Source organism: Thalia democratica, chromosome 4, assembly GCF_965202585.1.
Source record: "Thalia democratica chromosome 4, ktThaDemo2.hap1.1, whole genome shotgun sequence".
Taxonomy (NCBI): domain Eukaryota; kingdom Metazoa; phylum Chordata; class Thaliacea; order Salpida; family Salpidae; genus Thalia; species Thalia democratica.
The window spans coordinates 27,871,721-27,897,904 of NC_139168.1; the positions used below are offsets into that span (position 1 = coordinate 27,871,721).

Here is a 26,184-nt window from a genome sequence, read left to right on the forward strand (position 1 = left end):
TAACAATATATATTTCGTGCGAAACTCTTAAGTTATTTACAAAGCAATAAGAATCAAATCCAGCTTATATAGTCAAAAGATAATCAATGTAAATGTATTAAAAATGAGCAAAGGGTAATTAGAAAACCATAAGTAGTTTTAATTACACAAACTAAAAATAAATAAAACTTTTTATAAAACTATTTATGAAAACAAAGAAACAATATCATCAAATATTTTTGTATACACAACTTAGTTCTCTAATATAAACATATAACCCCAAGTTTAATTAAATCAAAAATGTTATAACAATTCTTAATAACTTTAAACCTAATCAAATTACAATTACTTGCAAAATCAGGTTTGCTAACTAGATGTTCTGCTACAACAGATCTTTTTGAAGCATTTACTACTCTTTTGGATTTATTTTTATTAGTACATACTCATTTAACAAAAGTTATTAATACTTTTTGAAATATGTACTTTTATTCTTTTACCGAGTTGCCTCGAAGTCATACCGACATAACTATCTTCACAGAAGCAGTTGAACTACCACACTTTTTTTATATTCTGATATCAGATCTTTGCCCCCAAGTCTTATCAATGGTCTAGATGTGAAAACAACTCTCGATTTTGCTGAGTGATAAGATTTATAGGGTAAAGTATTTTACTAAAGAGTAGCAAATGCTTCAAATGGATTTGCTATTGCAGAACACCTAGTTAACAACCCTGATTGTGCAAGTAATTATAATTTGAAAAAATTTAAAGTTATTAAAAATTATTATAACATTTTTGATTTAACTAAACTTGAGGCTATATGTATCTTTTTTAAGAAAAACCAAGTTGTGTCAATATAATGATTTTGATTATACTGTTTCTTTTTTTATAAATAGTTTTATAGATTCTTACGTGTGTTTTATTTGTTTTTAGTTTCATTGTAAATAATACTACTTATGTTTTGTTAATTACCCTTTGCTCATTAAAATTATATTTTGATTGATTACTTTTTGACTATATTGGCTGGATTTGAAAATTTATTTTTATTTCTTAGTAAACAACTATAGAGTTAATCACAGAATATATATTGATATTTAAGTTATATCTTTAAAGTAAGTATTATAGTAGTTATATATTAAAAAAAAAGATTACTATGGTGCACTTTTTAAATCTTATTCTAGCTTATTGGGACTAGATCTAACAATATTAAATTATACCACCACTTATAAGATTTAAAGTTTTTTTATATTTTCCGTTTTCTGCTTTTTAATTTAATATTTTTTTAAGGGTAAATTTAGTTTTTCATATTAAATTTTGTGCTGTGAAAGAAAAAAGTTAGTCAGTGTAATTCAGAAAGATATAATAACATTTGGTTGTTTCATTTAGGTTTTGTGTTTTTTAGTACTATGCTTTTTACTTTTATTTTTTTGTAATATACAGGGTTTCCACTTTACCTATAATCCTGGAAAAACCTGGAATTCGATAATTTAGGCAAAAATAACCTGGAAAAACCTGGAATGTGAAAAATTAAAAAAAAAACCTGGAATTTTGAACGAAAACCGCCTAAAAAACCTGGAAAAGCCTAGAATTTTAAATTTGTTTTCATGTTCAGTTTTAAAATTTCATTTTGACTCAAAAAATCTATCATATAAATAAAAAAAATTGTAATCTTCAAAAATTTTTTATTAAAAAACATACTTAAAGTAACGTTACAATATCTTTTCAATGTTTCTATACTATTTAACACAGTTTATTACCTTAAACTTAACTTTAAACTAAAAATAGACACAAAATGTGTACTTTAGAAACCTGGACGAAATTTGGAAAACCTAGAAAATTTTTTGAAAAAACGAGTGGGAACCCTGAATAAACTGCCAAACGTTATAATAAATGTAAAGAACAATAGTTGAAATAAAAGTGTAGTATTACAGAGAGGGATTAAAAAAATGAATTGTGTTGTTTTAAAATATCAGAGGTTTACAAATTTAACTAATCAATAATAACTCTAACATGTGCAAAATAGGGGAGATTTTTATGGTTTTATAATGCTTTTTCTTAATTAATTTTAGTTCTAACAATAGCAACTAAACTAAAAAAGCTATAATGAGATTTAAAAAAAAGTTCAATATTTTTTTAGATTTTAGCTAATAATGACATATGAAGATGTCGACAAGCTTATTAAAAGCCTAGAATTAGGTTTATCCTTGGACAGGCAAACAGTGGAAGAATTGTCTGAAACTTTATCAAATTTAAAGTTGCACAGTAAACTTTCAAAACAAATAAAAGACGGTAACAATAGTTATGTAAAGAAGAAAAAAGGTTAAACATAGTTTTTGTTATAAATGCATGGTTCAAGACATAAAAAAAACTTTGTTAATTAGAAATTAAAGTAGATTGCTATAAGTTTAGTTAAGTTAAAACAAATTAAGTTAATTTACTTAAACTGGTAAGTTATGTTGTTAAAACAACTTACCTATGTTATATGTGTTGGTTGTGGTGGTTATTTAAGTATGTAAATTTTAGTTATATCTAGATTGTATATAAGTAATTTAAATTCAAAAGTAGTACTTCCAGCTTTTTTTAAAGTTAATGCTAGTTTTAGTTTTAAAAAGATTCAAAACATAAGATCTATAAACTAGTTTATAAACTTAAAAGTTAAACGACAAAAACATTATAAACCTGACAGTGAAAAAACTCGTTCAAGTATGATATGCTTCATAAATTTTAATAAAATGTTTTACTTAAACCTCGTGACTGAAGTAAATAACTTTGTACAAATAAAAATTGCTCCTTAATGATAAATGTTTTGTGAGCTTTATCGACTCTTTTGTGTATAAATTTAGTTAATAGTAAAAGGCGTTCAACACCTTATTTCTTAATACTATGATATTAGTTTGGTTATATCAAAATTAGTATGAAACTTTACAATAAAAATTAAAATCTATTTTTTAATTAGTAAAATTGGTACAACTTCTAAAGAATTTTTTTAGAAAGCCCTTAAATAATTTGTACAGTTTAATATTATTTAGACATATAAAAAGTTATTGTAGTTAAACTGTTTTTTTTGTAGTTTTTAAGTAAATGTTCAACTGTTTTTTTAAGTTCGTTTATTCAAATGAATTATTAAAAAAAAAAAATTTAAAAACAATAATTAAAAAAAATATGGAAGGAAAATAAAAAAAAAAAAAGAGCAATAAAGGCTCCAATTTCGCCCGCGAGCACTTTTAAATATGTATTAATTTGAATTTTTTTTTATTTTCAGTTTTAAGCGAAGAAATAGCCTAAAGTACAAAGAAAAACAAAAAACTTACTTCAAAGAAAGGTTATTTTCTAATATTTTGTTTTAATATTAAAACTTTTATTACTTACTTAACTTTTCGATACACAAAAAGTTTTAATTGTTTTTTTTAAATAAATTCATTTTTTGTTCTAAATATAATGGAAAGTAATATCTTTTATTTAAAAACTTATTGTATACGTAAAATTTTAAGTAAATTGTTAAAGAGAAAACAGTAAATTAAATTTATCTAAGACTCTTATCAAACAAAATTAATATGTAACAATTACTTATAATCAGGTGTTGCTGTTTCTAAGTCCACAAAATTAAAATCGGCAAAAAACAAGTTCGATATTCGTAACAAAGATGAAATTATTGACGCTGATGTAAGTTGTTACTTTTATTACTTAAATTATACCACAGATGTTTTTGTGTTAAAACCTTATTCCGAATTCACTGCATATTATTTCATTGCTCTCAAATAAATTTCAGAACAGATCTACGGAGTCTCAAAAAAGCTCTAAGAATAGGCTTTTCGAGACTCCGTAGATCTGTTCTTAATTTTAACTGAGAGCAGTGAAACGCCGTTAGTCGGAATAAAGCTTTAAGACAAAAGCATCTGTGGTATATATATTTGATAAGCTTAGCTTATCAGGATCTCTAGGATTTAACGCCTTTTAATGTTACATCTTATAACTTAAATTATAAAAAGTTTTGTTATAAGTTTTTTTCAATTTGATTTATAGACATTTTTGCTTCAAGAGTCTTGTTAAGTATCTAATAACCGTAAGTTAAACTGCAATTAGTAAAATGTAATATTTTTTTAATTGATATGAATATTAAATCATATAAAAATGTAAAAACAAGTGTTCTTAATTTTAATTGAATCAAACACAAGCTCAAATGAAGACTTATCAATAGATCTTTTGTTTTAACATAATTTAATAAAATATATTGCTTTCTGAAGTTGATGTATAAAATCTATAGTTATTCTATAATCTTCCTTGATTTGATAATGATATAATATGTGCTAAAACTTGTTAACTACATAAAGGGATTAAGAAAAAAAACAAATATTAATAATTTCAGAGTTACGTTTGTTCTAGTTCTACATGTCAGGAAAAAGATATTGCAAGAAAGGTAATTTTTATTTAGTTGATTTGGAAACCAACTTTTTATTTAATTAATATGACCAATTCATTCAACATTTTAGATACACGAAAACAAACAAATAGAAGAGTTTATTGAAGAGTGCACGTTAGAGTTACAGTTGGAAGATCCGACTACTAGTGAATATAAAAACAAGGTTTTGTATCTTTATCACTTTATGAAAGTTCATATGTTTTTTTTTTATCTTTTGCATTCAAAATATGCTTCTTTGAAACTTGTTTATATACTCTATTTCAAAAAAAATACACCAAGTATTTTTTGTATAAAATATATGTTGTAGCTAAAATGTAAAATGGTGTTTGTAAGTGAAGGAAAACACAGTAACATGTTGTATTGAAATGTTTCTTTAAGCAAAAACTAGCTGCAAAACTTGTTTTTTAGTTATTATTACTTACCGCAGAATTGTTATTTTTTTTATTTGTAAGCTTCAGTCTGTCTTTATCGTTACTTAACAAACCTTGTACTACTGTACTACGTATTTTTATAATACTTAAATGTGTCGTTTTTAAAACTTCAGATAATACTTGTTTTTAATGGCTGCATTTATAAAATTTATTTATATAAAAACTGGTACAAAACTATAACATTATTCCAGAAAAGGGTTATATCCGCAATGAAAAAAGACAGGGGAATATTAGTTAAGAAGATAAGCATTCAAAATCGATTCGATTGTCAAGTTTTTGTTGAAGACTTTAGAACTCTTGGATTTCGCTTGGATAATTTGGTACGTTCTAATGAGATTTTATTTAATAAAAAGTGTTAAATATTTATTTTTCTTACTTTTTCAGGTTATAGAGTTTGCTATTTACTCTCATTTGGTTTCTTGTGGAAAACAAAACGACATACTGTATCTGAATCACGATCTCACGAGAAGAATTTTATTTAATGGAGAGTTTTGTTTAAACGATGAAGTAAGTAAATGCAGAAAATTATTTATTATTTTTTCTAAATTATATATTTATGCTTTTTACAGTTGCGGCTAGAGAAGTATTCTTCGTTTATTGCATTTCTTTGTCTGAATGAAAAACACTGGGTATTGATAGTAAGTAAAAAAAAGTTTTAAGAACTAAAAAATTAGTAAGCTTAAGTGCTTAAACAAAAAGAGTATTAGATAATTTTGTTTACTTTTTACAGGACTGCCGTTTTTTGAACCGTTAAAATGTTTTTAACAATAATTAGTAAGTAATTATCAACAATTTCTGATTCTGTTTGAACATACTTAATATTTTTAGTAAGTTTTAACAATTATTTTCGTTTACTACAACATTTTACACATTTTACTAAAGTTTCATTGTATACTTAACTAACTAATAAACATAAAGTTTTTTCTCTTTTTGATTAAATCAAATGAGTTTATAAAACTTTTTAGATTTATAATTGAGAGTTAACAAAAATAGTATTGAAAAAATGTTGAGTTCATAAGTTAAATTTCTTAATTTATAGTATAAACAGCTGTACAAAAAAAAGTTTATGATATAAATTTTTACAGTTCTTTAGCAACAATTTTTTTTTTGTTTTTGACTCGTTAGTAAAAGATGACAAAATAAAACGTAGCATGGCAGAAGAAATTTCTAATAAGTTTAAGTTAGTTTTCTATTTTCTACAAACAAACATACCTAGTATTTACTAATTTGTTTTATAAAATTGTTTTAATCATTTATTTAATACTTTAAAAGTCCTTCAACATAGTATAATCAAAGAGTAAATATTCTTAATGTTATAGTAAGTATTAAGTTGATTAAATGACAAAGTACAAAATTATATTGCTTCACAACTATAAACCTTTGTGAGGATCATTTTGTTTTTGCTTGATATAAAAAGTAAGTTACTATTTTTCAAATTGACTTCTAGGAAGGTATTTAAAGAAACAATGACTAGTCCTCAATGCATTGACTGGCTTAGTAATTGGAATTGTGGATTTTTGAAACACGATATTCAGAGAGACAATTCAAGTTGTGGGGTTCACGTTATTGAGGTAAAAAAATAAACAGTGAATTCATTATTAAGTTTTATTCTTTCTGGACAGAAAATTAGTTTAAAACAGTCATATTTATTAGCCTCAAATAATAATTTTGATAAAATAATAACACTTTATACAGATATGTAATATTTAAAAGCTTGTTTTAATGTTTTCTCTGTATAAAAGTTGGAAATATTTATCAAAACACGAATAAGTTTTTGCTTAAACATTTAATAAAGCAAAAAATTTAAAGTAGTTATTTACTTATTAAATAAGTTTTAACTAAAGATTATTCAACATTAATTGGTTTTCGTTCACAATGAAATTGGAATTGAATGACTATGAAAAGAAAATAATAACAAATATCTAGCATGAATTTTGTCTAAATTGTAAAAGTTATAAAGTTTTGACTTTAAAATTTTTCTTATTTTATTGCTGATATTGCTAGTTTTATATAATATTGTTATATTATCTAATAAATTATTTATGCAGACAGCTGAAAATCTCATAAATAATTATCCTTCAGTTCCTTTTTACCTTTCTCTAAGTGACACAGAAAATTCATCTAAACTAAAAAGAATTGAAATCGGAATGAAAATAATCAACTTTAGAAGTAAGTTTGAGCCTAAAAATTGTTAATTTCTTCGTATTTTTTTAAGTCTTTTAAATATATGTGTATATTAGTTTTTTTTTTTCTCCATCAAATTTTTATAATGTCTTATTTGAAGTATACCTAGATAGCTATTACAAGCACAGGATTGTTTAAATTTTCAATAGTTACGTCACGACTAAAATAAGCTACGTTAAAATGCATCTCAACTTTAAGATCACTTTATTAACTACATTTTTGCTTAAGCAATGTTTACTTTGAAAATTAACTAGAAGAAAAAAGAAAGCTACATACAGCTTTTAACATTATAATTTTTGTTATATGAATTTTAAAACTTAACTAAAATTTAAACTTTACCTTTAATTCAATCTTAATACTAAAATTTAATTTGTTTAGTTTTTTAAGAAAAAAATTTGAGTAAAAAATTGTTTTTATTTTAATTTAGTTGTTTAAATGATATCTTCCATGACTGTCACATATCTTTTTAGATTTGTTTAAACACTGACGAGGTCTTTGACCGAAACTTAGTTTGTAAAATAAATTTTTGAAAAAACAAATTCATTATTTTTATCTCCAGTAGTTGAAATCTCTTTATTTGTTTTCTTAAAACCAAAACATATAGTTTACTTAGAAAGCTAAAAATTAATATTCTTCTTTATTAAATAATTGACTAATTCTAAAATTTAATTCAATCCTCAAGAGCACAGTGAAGTAAGGAAAAGTAATTTGTGTAAATGTAAATTATTTTATTTTAGCACGCATACGTTTTAAATGATAAAAGTATTAAAAAAAATTAAATTGATACCAAAATTTACGAGTTTATTAAGCTTCACACAAATTTATTTTTTATCAAGGTGAAATAAGACTAGTCGATGCCAACAATGACAGCGAAGTTGATCATCAAATCTTGATTGACAATGTGTGCAACGATCTGCGTGATTCTTACGGTGACGACTACTTTACGCTTGTTGGAGATCAGCAAACACCCTCGTTTTTAGACGACGAAATTAATCTTTCTTTGATTTTTTTCAACGATCTAGAGGACTCACCAAACTATGATTCTTTAGAGCTTAATTGCCTTGGTGATCTTCACAAAAGCGACTCAAGTGCAAGTCTAAACATTCACTTAGACAACTTGAATAAAACAAATGATAACGACAGTAAAATGGACTGGATTGCAGACGATCATGTTTTTTTCAATAACCATGATAATAAATATGACTTAAGAAAAAGCAAGTGCTTGTATGGTGACAACATATCGTTTGTGAACAATCTAGGGTCTTTTAGTACGCTTAACAAGTCTTCAGAAGTGGATACTGTCTGTGATTTACAACAAAATTACCAAGGTACAGGTCTCTACGATAACTCAGAAATGATAAACAAAAGCTTTGGTAGTAACACGACTGAATTTACCAAAAACATAGACGCAGATTTTTCTAAAATGCCATATTATAGTAAAACAATAAACTTGGCAGATGTGGAACAAAATGGATTGTTGGTTTTACAGCCTGAGGATAAAATGAGTAATAATGTAAATCCTGAGTTTAATCTACTTGACTTTTATAATAAAAACGAAACATCTTTCGAAAACAAGTCCTATATTACTTCCAACTGCAAAAGATCACAAGACCTATTGACTTTGGTTGATCTAAATGAAACTGATAGAAATCAACCACAACTCAGCAGTGATGATGCTGACTTGTTTCACCAAGTCGAAGTTTGGCACCCTGGCATAATAAATTTTGATAAGACAAAAATTGATTTCAAACACGAGCTGGACCTTTCTGGAAAGTATTCTGAAAAACATTTAACTAAAGTTAGCTTAAGGTTTCCTAACAAGGAGGTTGATGTTAGTTTGTTAAAAAAACTCTTTTTTGGACATCTGATGTACAAGACAACTGAAGGTAACATTTGATCTGCTAGCACAACTATTGTGGAGTATACAAAAAATAAAGTTTATAATATAAAATATAATAAAAAGATATAAAATATAATAAAATAATATAAAGTCATGTTGTTTTTATAAATGTATTGAAAAAAAAAGCTATAACGTTAACAACTTTGAAGTTTGTCTATAATACTGGTTTGTATAAAGTATACTACTGTTTCACTTTTTATTGTAATTTATAAAACTTTATTAGTGACACTTCAACTAATTTTTCAGGTCTACGCTGCACGTTTTGTTCAAAACTCTATCCTTGCATCACAGGACTTTTAATTCATCTTAGGCAACAACACAATGACATTTTTCCAACGAGTTACCACTGCGTCACTTGCAGCAAAAACTTTGCCAAGTTGTGGACGATGAAATTGCATCTAAACAGATTTTGTCACATACATGCATAGTTGCCAGAATTTTTCTGCTATTTTTGCCCTCATTCAACTTGTATTGGAAAATTGACATATACAGATTTTTAACCGTTAAGTATCGCCCAAGAGCTAAGTTTGGCTTTTTTTTGAATTTCAGTAAATGAATTAGTCTACAACTAAAACACTATACTATAGTGCTATTCTTATTAACTTTCAGTTTACGGAAAATAACTTCTTTATACTAAAATACTAAAAGAATAATTCTTGCAAACTTAAAGTACAAATTCCGGTATCATTCTTTAGCTGATTTGAAAGTTGCTTGCAGTTTTTTGTTCATACTTAAAATTTTCAAATGCAGAAGTCTATCAGTTAGGTTCGTGTTTTTTGAGTTCGCACAGTCGCTTAAACTTGCAAAATTTGAGTTCGCACTGCTGTTTAAGTTTGGATTTTAAATTTAAAATATTTGCTTAGTATGTAACTTTTTCAATTTTAAGTTAAGTGAATTTAAGTTTAACATAAGCTTCAAAATATTATTTTTGATTGAGTAATTTTTTTCTAATGTATATAAATAAATATATAAAAACTTTAGAAAAAAACAAAACGTAAAACTTTTAAATGTACTTTAGGTTCTAATCAAGGAAATAAACTTAATTCAAAACTTAAATTTTATATTTCTGTAAACTCAGTCTCAAAATAACAGTAATAAACACTTTTATTTGAAAAAAAGTAAATTATAAGATTGTTTTTCAATTTTTACTAAAAGACGATTCTTTTAAAAATCTTTAAATGAAATTGTACTTAATGTTTAGAATATGATTTTTTTTTATAATTCACAGTAACTTCAAAATGTGTAACCTTTTTGTAATAAATGTTGGTTTAAATTTTAACGATAACAATGGATAAAATCATTTAATATTATTAATAGATTAATTTATAAAATACAGTAATTAAGTATTAAACTCTAATATTTATATAGCTTTAGACTTTTACACTGAACACGAAGTGAAATTTATTAAGTGTATTTAAAAAAAAGGTTATTTATCAGTTTTACAATAAATATTATAAAAAAAAAATCTTTAGTTTATTTAGTTTGCATATATTCCTACAGTGAACAGGATTTTTTGATAACCTTAGAAAAACAAATGATATCATTTCTAATAATTGGACGTGTACAAATTCGGTGCATTTACCAATAGGATACAGAAAACTTTTAAATGTAAAAAAATCATTAGTTTAAAGTTTAGTTTTTAAAGCTAATTTAAGTATTTTTTTCCAATACTTGAAATATATTAAGTTATTTGTTGAATAAATTTGCGATAAATTAGCTAAAAAGAATATATTAAAAACTAAAGCTTTATCATAGTCAACATATAAAATTTACAAACAATAAAAACAAATCAAAGCAATTGCAGAAATTATTAATTGCAGAAATTGTAAATAGTTCACTGTCTAAAATCCAGCAAAACTATTTACATAACTAAAAAACACCTTAAAAAACATCTTATAAACAGTAAAACTTATTTTACAATACCTTTACAATATAAAACACCTAGAAGAACTTATTTCAAATTTTATGCTGGTCTTTTAATCTTTTTTGTTCATCATAATAATGAAAAACAAATGGATTAAAGCTATTAGAACTAAATTGCTTCTATTGGTACTTCTTAAAACTAAATTATAAAAATAATAGGTATTAATTTAAGCTTCATAATTAACTGTTTTATGTCATTATTTTAGGTATTGATTTGAAAAGTTAATAAGAAATAGGTCAAAAAACATCATATAATCTACTGTGAAATTAAAAAGACTAATCAAATAGATTTAAGATATTTTCTACACTATTTATTCTTAAGAGGTAGTTTTCACATAAAAAGTAGAGCTTACTTTTGTAGTTTCAAAATTTCATTTCTATAAAAGCTTTTGTGATTAAACAATTATGAAAAACTTTAAATTTGGTATAAAGAAGTTGATAAAAAGATACAGCTTAAAGTGCATTTTAAGATCAAAAATACTGAATATCAAAATGTTCTATTGAAAACAAAACTTCCAAGGTACGAGGTAAGAATTTCACTTAGTTTTAAGCATCTGAACGAAAAGATCGGTTTAATAAAAACACAAATTAAATTTAAAAATATTTTGAAATGTTACATAAGCTTGGTTTATACAACTAATTTGTTTAAGCATTTCTAAAAAACTAGTAAATCAGTAAATCAACAAGACAAATAAGTTTTAACAAAACCAACAATTCATAAATTGACACAAAGAATAAAAAACTGTTTACTATTTCTAAAATTTTTAATAAAGTTAGTATACTAAATTGGTAAATTTTTACATTTAAAGTAAAAAATAGACTAAACAGACTAAAACTAAATAAACTCTTATTTAATTAAAATAATCAGAAAAAAACATCAGTAATAATATTGTAGATTGTAAAGTTGGCTTAAAACATAAAGAAACTCTAAAGCAATTAAAACAAATTGCTTTAAACAGTAACCGTTTTTATTTTTAAGCCACGTAATTATTTATTTCTGATTGAAAAATAACACTAAAATGGAACAAAACTACACAAAGGAGGAATTTTCTATTGAAACCATTAATTTTTAACATACATCACTTTAAAAAGTCAATTGCTACAGTATATAACTTTTAAAATGTTTGTTCTTTTAATAAACATGACTATAAATAATAACCAGAAATTTATGTTTTTGTTCAAAATTAAATAAATTTAAAAGATCTAATAAAACAAAAAATATTTTTTGAACATATTTTAATTAAAAAACAAGTAGTTTATATAATTTTTGTTGTTTAAAGTTGTTTTACAAAACAGTTAGTGATAAAACTATTAGTTCTATAACTTCAAAAAACACAAGAACAACATTTTGTGAACAAATTTAACACAACTAAATTTACTTAAGTGCAAAATTTGTTACATAAAGCTGTTAGTAATAAAATAATAATTATACACTGAACTAATTAAAAATTAAAAGAGTTATATTTTTTTTTATTAATCTGAAAAAACATTTAGAACAAATTACTTCAAGTTACCCTAGCAGTGAAGTATATTATATTTAATGTATAATAATTAAAATTGCAAACAATTAGGAAATGAAATAACTGGCATATAACAAACATTTATTTATTTATAGTTACAGAACATATACCTTTATATATATTTATTTAAAACTTATTTAAAACTTTTCTTCTAGTTCAAATGTTTATCTAAATCATTTAATTTTTTATCATTGTAAATTAAAAATTTTTAAATATTTTAAAAATTATTGTGCTCTCAATTTTAAACAGTTATATTTCAAAATTTGTTTAATAAATTAAATAAACAGTAAATAAACAACATAAAATTTAGTTAAAAATCTACAAAGTAAGATCGAGCTATACATTGTTTTAAAATTCTTTAGAATCTATTAAACTTCAATTCAACTGATACAGTATTCATGAAGTAATACTTAAGTTAACCAAAAATAAAAATTACAGTTCTTTTGATCAGAAAGTTGTATTATATGACACAAAGCAAGAGCAAATTATAACAAAAATAAAGCACTTTGAGTATTTTTAATCTCTAATGTTTACTTAAACTTAAATTAGCATTCTAATAAAAATCTTTATACAAAAGTTTTAAAATTTGTTGATTTTTGAGTAAATTTATATCTAAGTTTAATTGATAATTTTATGTTTTTCTTCATTGCAAAAAAAAAAAAAATAATTCAAGGTTTTTTGCTTAAAAACATAAGAAAAGTTGTGTAAATTAGTTAAAACTTTTAAATATAACTACAAAAGCTTTGTTTTACATATGTTTGTATTTGAAACTTTTTATAGAGAAGTAGAATTTCAAAAACTTGTTTATCACTCAAAAATATTTTTTTAAATATTTGAAAATCCATTGTAGTTAAATATAATATTATTATACATTTTAAAACGAAGAGTTAGAAAAACAATATAGATATTATGAAGTGGAAAAACAGGAATCATACTTTTATATAAGTTGAAAAAAAACTTTAGAAAGGTTAAAATCTTTTTTTTAACTAACTTTTAGACCAAAGTATCTTTTAATTAGGGAAGATGGTCTAAAAATAAATAAATAGATAAATTACAAACACTGATGAGTTATATAGAATAAATGAAATATTAAAACAAAAACTAACTTAAAGAGATGAGTGCTCCTGGGACAATTAAAATCCTACTTGTTTTACAACTTTGACAGGCACTATCAAATTGAAAAATTCTCTTGAAATCTTAACTAACTTTTTGCGGTTGGCTTTACTAAAATCAGTGCTTCAAGTGATATAAATTCCTGTCAAAAAATTTTTCTAAAATAGGTTGAACTAGAACAAACACATTTAATACTAAACAAAAAATATAATTAAAAGTAGAAAGCTATAAAATTTATTCAAGTATAAAACATTAAAAATTGATTAATTTGTACAAATATTTCAATTAAAAAGTTAAACAAAAAATAAAAAACAACTTTCATACAAATACACTTTATCAAACTTAATAGATTACTAGAAATAATTGTATATTTACTAATAATACTTTTATAATGTTTATAAAATGTTCGAATATAATTTAATTAGATTTAAATTGCTTTTATATGCAATAAAATGTACGTGTAGTATATTATTCTTAATTATTTTTAACAATAAATTTTAAATTAAATTAAAAACTTAATATTAAACATTCTTATTAAATGAAAACTGTGGACTTAAATAATTGGAAGAAACAATATCTCTGTAAAAAAAAATTATAAAATTATTGAATATATAAATATCTCATTTGTGGCCTGTGAATAAATCTAAATTATGTAAGCTTAAATGTAGCAAATTTTTCCTTTTTGAAAAAAGAAAAATAAGTTGAAAAAACCTAAAATTTTTATCAAAATTAAGGCCAACATCAACTGCTAAAAAATACTTTAGAAGCTTTTATATAAAAACTTTTTTAGGTTTTTCGATTTCTTTGGTTTAGTGTTAAAAAATGTCAGAATTCTTTAAAAAATTGAAAAAAAAGTGTATATTTTCTCAATTTAAAACTTATAATCTTTTGAAAATTTCATTGATGATTTATGGTAATAATATACTACAAAGTATTTTTAAAAGAGAATATTTCAACTGCTTGGTGCTGAAATATCTTCATTTTTTTATGTTTAAGCAAATGTGATAAAAATTCTATGTACAATTTTACAAAATAAAACAATCATTAGGAAATTAACTAATTTTAGGTTTATACAAGCAACATCCTGATGCCTATTTGCACTTTTTTTTTTTGAAAAAATATCAAATAAAAAAAGTTAAGTTAAAAATTTTAAGTTTTTAAATAACTTATTGTATTTTCCAATACTATTTCAACAAAGTTTAAGAAAAATGCTAAAAAAGTTTCTCTAAATTAGTCTTACAGAAATTTTTCTCTAACATTCTGCAAGAAAATTTTGTCAAAACTATTAAGAATTCGGAGTAGTTTTCAAACTGTATAGGCAAAAACTAGTTGGATTTAAACTTACATAACTTCTTAAATACTTCAAGCAGAAAAACAACAAAACCAATTTTAAAACAAAAAGAATCAAACTTTGTTAAACTATGTTTAAAAATTTGTAGAATTTTTTTTTTTAGCAAGATTATTTTATTATAACCAATGGCCGCTTTAACCCGTTTTCAGCTTACTGTGTTCTGGTAAAGTTTATACAAAATGATAATATTTTAGAAAACAAGCATGCATAATCTAGCCCATCTATGAAAAAATAATCAATAAAACCTGTTATTGAAGTTTTAATCATGAATATCTATGAAAACTACATGCTAATAGTAGAGCAGTATGAAAATTAGTTTAGTTATTTTTAAAATCAAGAAATGCAAACAAATTTTAATAAAAGTATCAAGGGCATAGGAAGGTTAACACTTTTTTCACATTTTGATCTTATTTTATTGAGTTTTTAAGCTACAAGATGGTTTTTACTGGTTTTAATAATAAAAAAAAAATTGAGATATATCAGGTCAAAGTGGGAGGCAACAATAGGTTCCTTTAGGGAGGGGCAAAGTAAAACAGCAAAAAAAGACTACTTCACTAAAAATCTATATTCTCCTACGTTTTTTGAGATAAATACCTCAAACTTTCAGGATATGTTGTTTAAAGTACTTCAAAACTTTGTCAGAAAGAATGTTTTAAAAATTAAAAAAAAAAAATTATAAAAAAAAAATAAAAAAACAAACAGCTTTTTTTTTGTTTTTTTGTCACAAATTATCTATTTTTATTTGTTTAAATTCTCTTCCGACACAATTTTTTAAAAATTGCAAGGAGCATATTCTGAAATTTTGTGGCATTTATCTCGAAAAACGTAGAAGAACATAGATTTTTAGTGAAGTAGTCTTTTTTTGCTGTTTTACTTTGCCCCTCACAAAAGGAACCTATTGTTGCTGTCCAATATGACCTGCTATATCTCAAAAAGTAATTTTATTTTTTTAAATTTGTAAAAAGCAACTTGGAGCTTAGTTAAAATTCAATATTATAAGACTAAATTGTAAAAATGGTGATCACATCCCTATGCCCTTAATATGTTTTTAATTGTTATTCAAAATTTTTGGTAGGATGATTAATTAAAACTAACTTTTTTCAAATGTTGGCTAGTATTAGCATGGTATTTAAGACTTAAATTTTTTCTTAAAATATCTACACCATTATGTGGTATGAACTAGAAACATCAGGCATAATCCAGTCTATTAGTAAAATCATATTCTATATTTAATAGATAAGTCTTATTTATGTAAAGCAATAATCAACTACTTTACCTTTAAACTCAGGAACAGATTTCCATTTAGAAGTGTATTTTTGTTTATTCTTCCTAGTAGGTGCTTCAATTTTGACAGCTATCATTTTTAACCAGCTGTGACAAATAAATGTTTTAGTGCTTTATATTAAATAGGCTGTTATAAAGTTAACTATCATAAAATAACAAATAAAACTTTTTTAGTATTTTGGATTAAATAAATATTGGGAATCATAATTGTACATATTTTTTTAGTAATATTGTTACTTTTTTTAAATTAATCAATTTAAAGTTCTTGACTTAAATGCCTATTTCAATATTTTGTTTTTAATTTTATTTTACTTCCATTTATTTGGTCAAACTTTTTTTTTTTCAAATTTGTTAATAACAACTGAGGATCTCCTATATACAAATATAGGAGTAAAACATTGTTTTGTTAGTAATAAGCTATTAAAATAAATATTATTATTTTTTCTTTACTTAATACTTAATAAAAATTCATTAGTTAGTTAGATAGATTTTTTTCCTACTTTTTAAACAACTTACAAATGTATACTTTGCTTTTAACTATTCTAACTACTAAGTTAATGCAATTATAATTTAGCTGAGTTAATAATAATCAGAATTGCCACTCTTTGAGACAAAATAGTCAGTCTGTGTTACCTCAGACTAGTTAGAGTTTATAATTAAATAGAAACAAAACGTTTTTGTTATAAAATTTTTGATTAAAAATAATACTTATTAAGTTTAAATACGAAAAGATACCTAAATAATTACAGAAGAATTTAAAAAATCAATATTTGTAAGAAATAAGAAATAATTAAGGCATAAAAACTGGTATGAGATACTTAAAGGATATCAACACTAGCATGAGATTTCAAAAAAAGTTCATACTAGCCTAAGAGTGCCACACACAGTATGTATCTGAAACTTTTTTTTAACTGAATATATCTTAAAAGTTAATTGAAACTGTTTTTGGTTGTATAAAATATCTTAGTAAAGACTTGATAGATGATACTATAAAAAAAACTAATCTACTGATGTTAAATTTTTACATGATACAAACAAACTTTAAAACTGAAACATTAATTCTTAGCACAAACATTTTATCTAAAGTCCACCACAAAAATTAAAGTACATTTTCATTGACTATTTGGATGCTTTAAAAACCATAACTTTACTTGTTTGCTCATATATTGTAGGATATGAGAAATGTGAGCTGAAAACTTTTTTAATGAAGCAAATCCATCAAATTTTATAATGAATATTTTATTAAAACTGTTCTTAATGATTCTTTTTTATAACAATTAGATGATTAAGATCAATTATTTAACTATTATTTTGTTATACTTATTACACAAAACTTATTTTTAATTTTTTTAGGATTATTTTACATAATACTTGATTAATTGTTTTTAGTGAATAAAAGACATTGTTTAGTTTTGATTTAAACACAGCTGTTTTTAGAAAAATTTGTACACTTCTAAACTTAAGCTATAATATCATAACTTCTATAATTCTTGTAAAACATAATTTATCAAAACCAAAATTGTAACAAAACTATTTGTCAAATAACAGAAGAACTTATTTAAGAAATCAAAGAAGAGCTAAAAAGAGTAAATAAAATGATAAATATTAAAAAGAAAACATTATATAACTGTTAAGTTCTAAAATAATAGATAAAGTGTTTTTTACTAGTCTAAAGTCATTTAGATAATTCTTGAATAATTAATAAGTATACAGTTAAAATATTTAGTTGTTACAAAAGGAGAGTCTTCAAAGATATTTTTAATAAGAGTTAGCTTATAAAACTGGACTAATTTAATAACACAGGTTAACCAATTTCATCATTTCAATGGTTAACACAATTATGCACATTTGTAGGCTACTTTGTATATGGCTCCTATACAAACAGTCCTAGACTTTATAATGCAAGACATAATTAAATTAAAATTTGCAGATAGATTGTTACAAGAAATCTTATTTACCAATTTCATTAAGACTCAATCTGTTGTTTTTTTTGAGTAAAGAGTGACCAGCAAAAATGTGCAAAAATTAAGTCAAAGAGACATTTCTAAAAACTAAAAAAAAATGTTAAACCTTATTTTTGTTTTTGAAAAAATGATAAACTTATGTTTGAATAAATAGTAATTTGAATATAGTAATGTTTTGGTTATAAACTATATTACTTGAATGAAATCATAAAATTTGAAATTTAAATAAGGCATTTGAAAATTCATTATAACATTCAACATATAAAAGAGAATACAAAAATTTAAATAAAAAGAAAACTTTTTGATAAAAATCTTTAAGTATTCTAAGACTTTAATCACAATTTATTATTTTATTTCTAGGATATTTTAATTTTTTATGGTAGACAACCATCAGATTTACTCCACCCTCCTCTATTTTGCTTCTTAACATTAAATTGAACACTTTGTAAATTTAAAAATGTGTATATTTAGTGTAATTAGGGATTTGGCAATGTTTCATAAACAACTTACTAAGCTTACTATTTTGCTGAAAGTCTTATTTCGTCTTATTTTCGTAAAACAATATAAAAAAGTTTAAATAAGTTTAAATTAACATTTAAATAAGTTATTTAATTTTCTATCTGAAAAAATGAAAAATATATATAATTTATTGAAATTTTAAAACATACTAAAAATTGGCTTTTTAATACTGATGATTTTTTTTATAAAAGTTATGAGCATGAGCATTTTTTAAATATTTCCAAATTTACTTTATTTGAAGAGCAGTGTTCCTTTAGAACCTTTTACAATGATTTAACTTGTCACAGTTTAAATTTATTATTTTAAACCTTACAACTTGTAGTTACAAGCATTGTTACTACAGTTTATAAACTTTGACAAATTTTTTTCAAAATGTTTTGTATAACGGGATTCCCCTTTACGTGACGCCCCTTAAGGCCGATCTGCTACAAAAATAAAAATTTAGGTTAAAAGAGGTTTATGCTAAGCTACCAGCTATTGTGGAAAATAGCTCATTTTTTAACCAATTTTCCGCGTTTCAGCTACATTTGGCTTCTATGCATACATGCCTCGGAAAACAAAAGTGGGAAAAGTCAAAATGAATTTGATAAAATTCAGCCGCAACCCAGTAGTCTTGACAACAACCTGCTGCACCTGGTTGAAGTTTGGTATCCCGATACAATAAGTTTCGATGAGACAAAGGTTGATTTCGAACGCGTATTGGATTCACGTTCCGGTGAAAAGTTCAACAAAGTTCTGTTGAAAGTTCCATGCTGGCAAACTGATATCGCTTCGATTAAAAAGATACTTTACAGAAATCTGGTGTCTAAAATTGAAAAAAGTAAAGTTTTTGTTTCTATGTAATGTATACTATTTTGTAGGAGTAAACTCAAATTTTTTTTCTCGCCTAAATTCGAAAAAATGTTTTAAAGTTTTTCAAATTAATGGCAATTTTTTAATAGCTCACATCTTGTCATGCTTCAGAGTTTTAATGAATAATTTCGCTCACAACTTAACAAATAACTACAAAAAGTACTAATGTCCTACTTTTAATTTCAGTTGAAACATGCGTGCTGTGTGGAATAATAGTTCGGGACTTCGACGGATTTTCAAGTCATTTTAATTTAATCCATGAAAAAAAGTTCCCTGTGAAGTTCCACTGCGTCACATGCAACAAAAGCTTCTCTAAACTGAAAAGGGTCCGACTGCACCTGGAAAGAATTGGTCACAAAGTTTTGTTGAAAAAGCAAAGTGCGAGTTCGGGTTTGTATAAAGTTGCTGGTTAAACTTTAAAAACTACTTTTGTTTTACATTAGTCATTAAACAACAAAAAACATTGGCGAAAGTCTGCAGAGCAGAATTCCGGACTTTCGTTTGCCGTGAGACAAGCTCAAGTTTAACAATAGGGTTGATCATGCCAATTCGATCATCAGACCACAAGTTTCGGTAGACTGAGACCGGTTTCGTCCTTATTAGGACCCATCAGTCAGTCACAACCGAAAAACTTCACAAAACTTCACAAAGATTTTCGGTTGTGACTGACTGATGAGTCCTAATAAGGACGAAACCGGTCTTAGTCTACCGAAACTTGTGGTCTGATGATCGAATTGGCATGATCAACCCTATAGTCATTAAACAAGTAGAACTTTTAGTTGAAAGTTCAGTATACAGATTTGAACTTCTATCCTAGCGATAACCAAATTTAAATTTGTATAAATATTATGTTTCAGTAGTTTCATACTTTTATACAAGTTATTGTTAATTAATTCTAATGTAGTCGCTTAAACTGACAAAAATGTAAAATACATTGAAAATATGGTTTAAAATTATATGAAGTAAAATTAACTTTAACTATAACTAAAATGCTAACTTAGATTTTAATAATTGGAGCTTTTTTAAAAATATTTAAATTCAACAGCTAATAAAACAACGACTGCAACGGATTGCCAACAAAACAAGACGTTACCTTTACATTTTGCGTCGTCGAAAAATACTGAGGTATTCCCTAAAGCGTCACCTGAATTCGATTTTGTTGACTTTTGTGAACACAACAACGTAACTTCAGGCATAAAGGTTTCTAATGTTCAAATTAAAAGCAACGCTCACTCAAATAAAGCTGAAGATACGATTAATGATTTTTCCGTTCTAAGCGAATACGATTTGAAAAATCAACAAAACCTGAATGTCGATTTGAGTGAAGACGATCAGAAATTAGTTCACCAAGTCGACGTTATTTACTCTTCCAAGATACCATTCGACGCGAACAAAGTAAATTACGTTTATGAGATGGACTCAAGTGGCAATGTGGCTAAAACGGTGGTTCGGGTCGAAATTCAACATAGCGATGAAAGCAAACTTGTGACGTTTGAAAATTTACACTCTCAACTGATGACTTCTGATAACGAAGGAACAAGTAGAGGTAAGTGACTAATACTTTTGTTAATATGCAGCTATTGCTGTGCGAGTTATCATACATGTTTTCATGACGACATTTCAAACTAAATTCGAAGTTTTTTGCGAAATAAAAACATATAAATAAACATTTAAAGCATTTTAAAATCTCCAACTTTGTTTTAAATAAAATTTAACTAAATTGTGAAAGCATTTAAAGTACACACTGTAACATGTTTATAGTAAGTAGAATAGGCAAGTAGGTGAACTTAATACGGTTTATATAATTTTTCAAAGGAAACAGTAAAATAAAATAAATAGTCTTCAACTCAAATACAATTAACTTTTTTAATGCAAGTAAATTTTTGTTGCAAAAAAAGAAAAACTATGTAAAGCTTCAGGTCTCCGCGCGTCCAAGTGTGCCTTATGTAATAAAGAATTTGAAAAATTCAGTGCACACTTGGTGAGAAAGCACACCGATGTCGGAAGAATTTCCTACAAATGCGCTACTTGCTGTATCTATTTTTCCGGAGTACATAATTTAAATAGGCATCTGAAGGCCAAATCACACAAATTAATGCTCGAAACTTCAATAAATTTAGAATCCTTAAAAGGTAAAAACGTTTTTGTTAATATACATGTACGTATTTGATTAATATTTGTCTTAAAAACCGAAAAGTTATTTTTTTTTTACATTTCTAGGATTAGTATAAAAAGAAAGCATTTGGCGAAATCAATTGAAATAATTAAAACTTGTTATTAAAAATTTAATAAAATTTGTAACTTTTAATAATTAATTACAGTTTTATTCTTTACTAGACTCAAAATACGAAAAGTTACTCACAAAGCTGTATTAGAAAAGCAAAGAGAAACTTAAATCAAGAAAAAGGCTACTAAAGGACAAATTATGTAAATGACTTCTTTTTTTAAGAGAGATGTTTGTAAAAAATTTACATGACTATTAAAACTATTTTATGAAGTTTTTAAGATTTTTAGAAATGAAAACTGTAGTTTTATAAGTTAATAGCAACTTGAATATTTTTATGCTTTGTGAACATGTTATTGTGCAATTCGTGATTTAATTAAAGCTTGATGACAAAATGTAAAAAAAAATCTGCTTGTAAAATCTTTTGAATTTATTTAAATATGTATACTTGTCGACAGTTTATTGGCAACTTGATTTAAATTTATCATCAAAAATACTTGTTTAAATAAAAAATGCAAACTCAAAACTTAAAAAAATAAAACATAAAATACATTTTTGATATGATTGTTTTAAAAAGCTACAAAAATTTTGAAAATGGGATCTTTAAAATACGGACTATGGACCTAATCTGATCCGTTTAGGTGGTTTCTTCAGGCTGCGATATTTTCTTAACTTAAAAAGCTTCTACGATGAAACATTATAAATATTATAAAAAGTTTATTTAGGCTTAACGAACATGATACAATTAAATTCAGAGTAAGTAAAATTTTTTATTTGATTATTTTTTTTGATAATGAACGCAGTTATTATTGTTAACCTGTACTTACTTAAATACGGTATCCTGCAAAATGTATTGGCTATGTAACCCGGTACACTTATGCTTTGCTGCAAACTCTTGATTTAGTTTAAAAGCTCAGTTTTTTTGCAGATAAAGAAAAATATATGCTAAATTTAGCCATCTAACATTTTATTGCTTTTCGAACGAAAAACAAAGCGTTCAAAATAACAGGTCCTAGGAGCTGGTGAACAAAAAAAAAAACCTTTCGGTTATTTAGTCGCACACCTCTTAGATAACGTCTTGTCCAGGACAGTAAAAGCAATTTAATACTTGAATGTTGTTTGACTTTAACAATGATACTTTTCTACGCCTGCAAGTAACCATAAGTTCACATGCACGGTTGAGATTACTTTTGTTCTTTTGCGCACACATAACACAAATCGCCTTTTCTTGCTCTATGATTTTCAATGTTAAACCAGTTATTTCTTTTTAACGCATAACTATATACAAATATTAAACAACTTAATGTAAATTCGCTAACAGAAAGACATTTTTTTAGAATTTTTATGTGCATTATGAAATCCCTTAGTTAGACCGTTTAAAATGATCTTATATTTAAACAAAAAAGTAGTTTCTAACAACTTGTGTTAAAAATTTTGAACATAACTATGTGTTATTTCAAAAAAGGTTAATATTTACACTCTCTGTGCTAACATTGTTGTAAGTTACACCTTTTTCTTTTTGTTAACTTAAAATAAGAGAAAAAAAACTAACACATTAAAACAAACACAATCTATTATGTATATATGAAATTTTCCATTTGAGTGCTCACTTTTAAGCTAAAAAACTGTGTTAAAACTTTAATTTCACACATAAAAAGATTACTAGTAAAATTCAAAGAATGAAAACTTTTTCATACTCAAAGAAAACTAGATAAAGTGTTTTGCGCTACAGATAGTGTGTAGGCCAGGATTTCCCAATTTTTTTTTTTTCGAAAGAACCCCTTTAAAGAACTTCAACAAAAACATCAGCGAAAGTCTTCAGAGCAGAAGCCTGGACTTTCGTATGCCGTGGGACAAGCTCGAGTTTAGCAAAATGGTTGATCATAGCAACTCGATCATTAGACCACAAGTCTCCGGTAGACTGAAACGTTTGAAAAAGTAAAAAAAAAGCTATGTCCCCCTAACAAGGTTTCTCAAAAAACTAACGATAAAAACGCCTAAGACCTTTTTTTTTGTACTAGTGTAAGTTTCAACTTTTTGCTTAGTGGGCCCTTAAATGCTAATGGCCCCCATGGGGGGCACTTGGCCTTTCGGGAAACCCTGTTGTAGACTGTGTGAGTTCTTTTTAATACTCTTACAGTAGTTATCACAATTTTAGAGCTTTCTCTTAATCACAGCTACCATTAGTATGTAATTTTACCATCAAATTCAACAATTTTTAAAGCAAAGTCCTTGAAAAGAAATTTACTTTTAAATGCAGCGGTCCTAAATTTTTACTGTTTCAGAAACTCGTTAAAAATTTTCAAAAAGCATTGATATTTTTTGTTAAGCAGTATTTATAAAAACAGTTACATTAAAAATATGTCGCCACCGTCTGTCGTAGTTCAAACTTTTAATATAACAAAGCAACAAATAAGAATTAATGTTTACAAGCAAAGTGACTCTTTTAAATTTTTTAAATCTGATTAAATTAGTAGAGCATGGTTTCTAAAGGAATATTTTTTAAATCTAGAAAATTGCGGCCTAACTAATGACATTTAATTATTGTCAGAATATAAAATATTTTAACATTGTGGTATGAAATTTTCTAGAGTAGCTGATGTAAAAGAGTTTCAAAATAAACATATAAATACATAATTATATCTATCTTTACACAAACGAAAAACTAACAGCAACAAAAGGAATGTTCTCTTATTCTTACCGTTTAATGCAACTAAGGTTGAAAAACGTTGCTATTTAAACAAAACTATTTACAAATTAAGAAATAAATAGTTTAAGTAAAAAGTCTCGATTTTTTTAAAATTTTTCTCTCCAATTTTCGATATAGTGACAAAATAATTATAAAAAATAACATTTTATAATCACATGTCAAAGCAAAGACGTAATTATAAATAATTGACATGTTGGTAAAACACTGTAATGATTGCACAGTGTTTGTACACATAAAAACTTTTATACTAAATAAATTTTTTTATTGCATTGTCAACTTACTGAATCTAACAAATTTTTCAATCCAAATACGTGGAATTTTGTATACACTCCAAGATGTTGTTGTTTGAAAGGAAAAGCAAGATCTAAACTTTAAGGAAAAACTGCTAGAACTACTATATGTCTTTATTACATATTTAAGCTTAAGCAGTGAAGATAACAAAAGGTTTTTAATGATATCTAGGAACTTAAAAACAAAGCTAATAAAAATACTGTTTTTTTTTTTTCGAAAAAGTCAATTTAAAGTATAGTTTTGTTTAGCGGGCCAAATTTAGATGCTCGAGGGCCACATTTAAATAAAAAAACATGCTCGTGGGCCGCAGTTGGCCTGCAGTTCCCTGTTTGTCGACCCTTGGTTTATAACAACTTAGTGTATTAGTTATACTTCGTATTAAGCCAAAATAATTTTTTTTTTTGTTTTTATACTTTTTCATATTTTTTTTAAACTAGATACTTTGCAGTATTAAGTGTAGTAAGTAATTATTAAAGCTTCGAAAAATTGATCTAAAACTCTAACCTGCTTTTTTTTGTTGTAATAATATTACATTACATATCAATCTAATATAACTAAACATTTATTTAAACTGAACATTTAAAATAATTTGTTTACACAATGTATACATTTTATAAGTACAGTTTACAACAGGGTTTCCCAAAGTGGGCCATGACAGATACTCAGGGGTCATGAGCAGTAAAGGGGCCAAAGGGGGAGGGGGGTCATGAGGTCATAATAATTTGAAAATTACACTGGATATTCTGGAGTTGTTGATGAAGAGCAAAAAAAAGGTCTTAGGTGCTATTAGTAATAATTTTTTGAGTAATCATGTTGAAGGGGGCTATAGTTTTTTTTAATTTCTTTAAACGGGGCTATTTGAAAAAAAAGTTTGGGAAACCCTGATTTAAACAGTATAATCGTCGATAGATAATAGTTGGAAGATCGAGATTCTACATATGCAAAAAACAGCTATTTGTTTTATTCAAACCAAATAAAAGTTATAAAAATGTTTAGATAAAATGTAGAAATAGCCTAAATTATTGTTTTTTTTTGTAGTTGTTAAATTATATTGCTTTATAAGTGTATAAAAATTACTAAGTAAATTATTTTTTCTTTGAATTTGCTATACTAACGGAAAAATAGCAACAGTGTATCACTTTTTCCATGCACTTCAGAACTATTCAAGCTAACCAGCTAACCCAAAAAAAAAAAATTCAACCTAGATAAATTAAACTAAAAATTACCGTATAAAGTATAAACCTATATTTGAAAGTTGGATATATTGTGAACTATGCAAATAAAAAAATATGTAAGCTGTTCTACACTTGAAAATAAAAAACAAATTTTTTTTTTTTTTGTTTACCAAATAAAAGTGGCGAGTCTAATTGAATATTATGAAACGAGTAAAATATATTATTATGTTAATTTGAATGAATTTGTTATTTTATAGGTTTAATATAAATGTAACGTAAAAACTATTCACTTATTGTCAAACTTGCTATATTTACAGAAAATTAGACAAAATGTATCACTTTTTATA

General features: G+C 25.2%; 1 protein-coding gene across 1 annotated transcript in view; it reads left to right on the plus strand.

Annotated features, from left to right (window-relative positions):
* The first annotated feature begins 3,414 nt into the window (after positions 1-3,414).
* LOC145833199 (uncharacterized) overlaps positions 3,415-26,184 on the plus strand; it is a 62,572-nt gene continuing 39,802 nt past the window's right edge. Inside the window, exons 1-13 of the mRNA XM_082940398.1 lie at positions 3,415-3,421; positions 3,554-3,639; positions 4,343-4,393; positions 4,467-4,559; positions 5,019-5,147; positions 5,212-5,334; positions 6,876-6,996; positions 7,848-8,842; positions 19,183-19,405; positions 19,624-19,827; positions 20,483-20,983; positions 21,351-21,487; positions 23,451-23,589. Of these exons, the coding sequence (XP_082796524.1) occupies positions 3,415-3,421; positions 3,554-3,639; positions 4,343-4,393; positions 4,467-4,559; positions 5,019-5,147; positions 5,212-5,334; positions 6,876-6,996; positions 7,848-8,842; positions 19,183-19,405; positions 19,624-19,827; positions 20,483-20,983; positions 21,351-21,487; positions 23,451-23,589 (2,809 nt within the window). The remainder of the gene's footprint in view (positions 3,422-3,553; positions 3,640-4,342; positions 4,394-4,466; positions 4,560-5,018; positions 5,148-5,211; positions 5,335-6,875; positions 6,997-7,847; positions 8,843-19,182; positions 19,406-19,623; positions 19,828-20,482; positions 20,984-21,350; positions 21,488-23,450; positions 23,590-26,184) is intronic.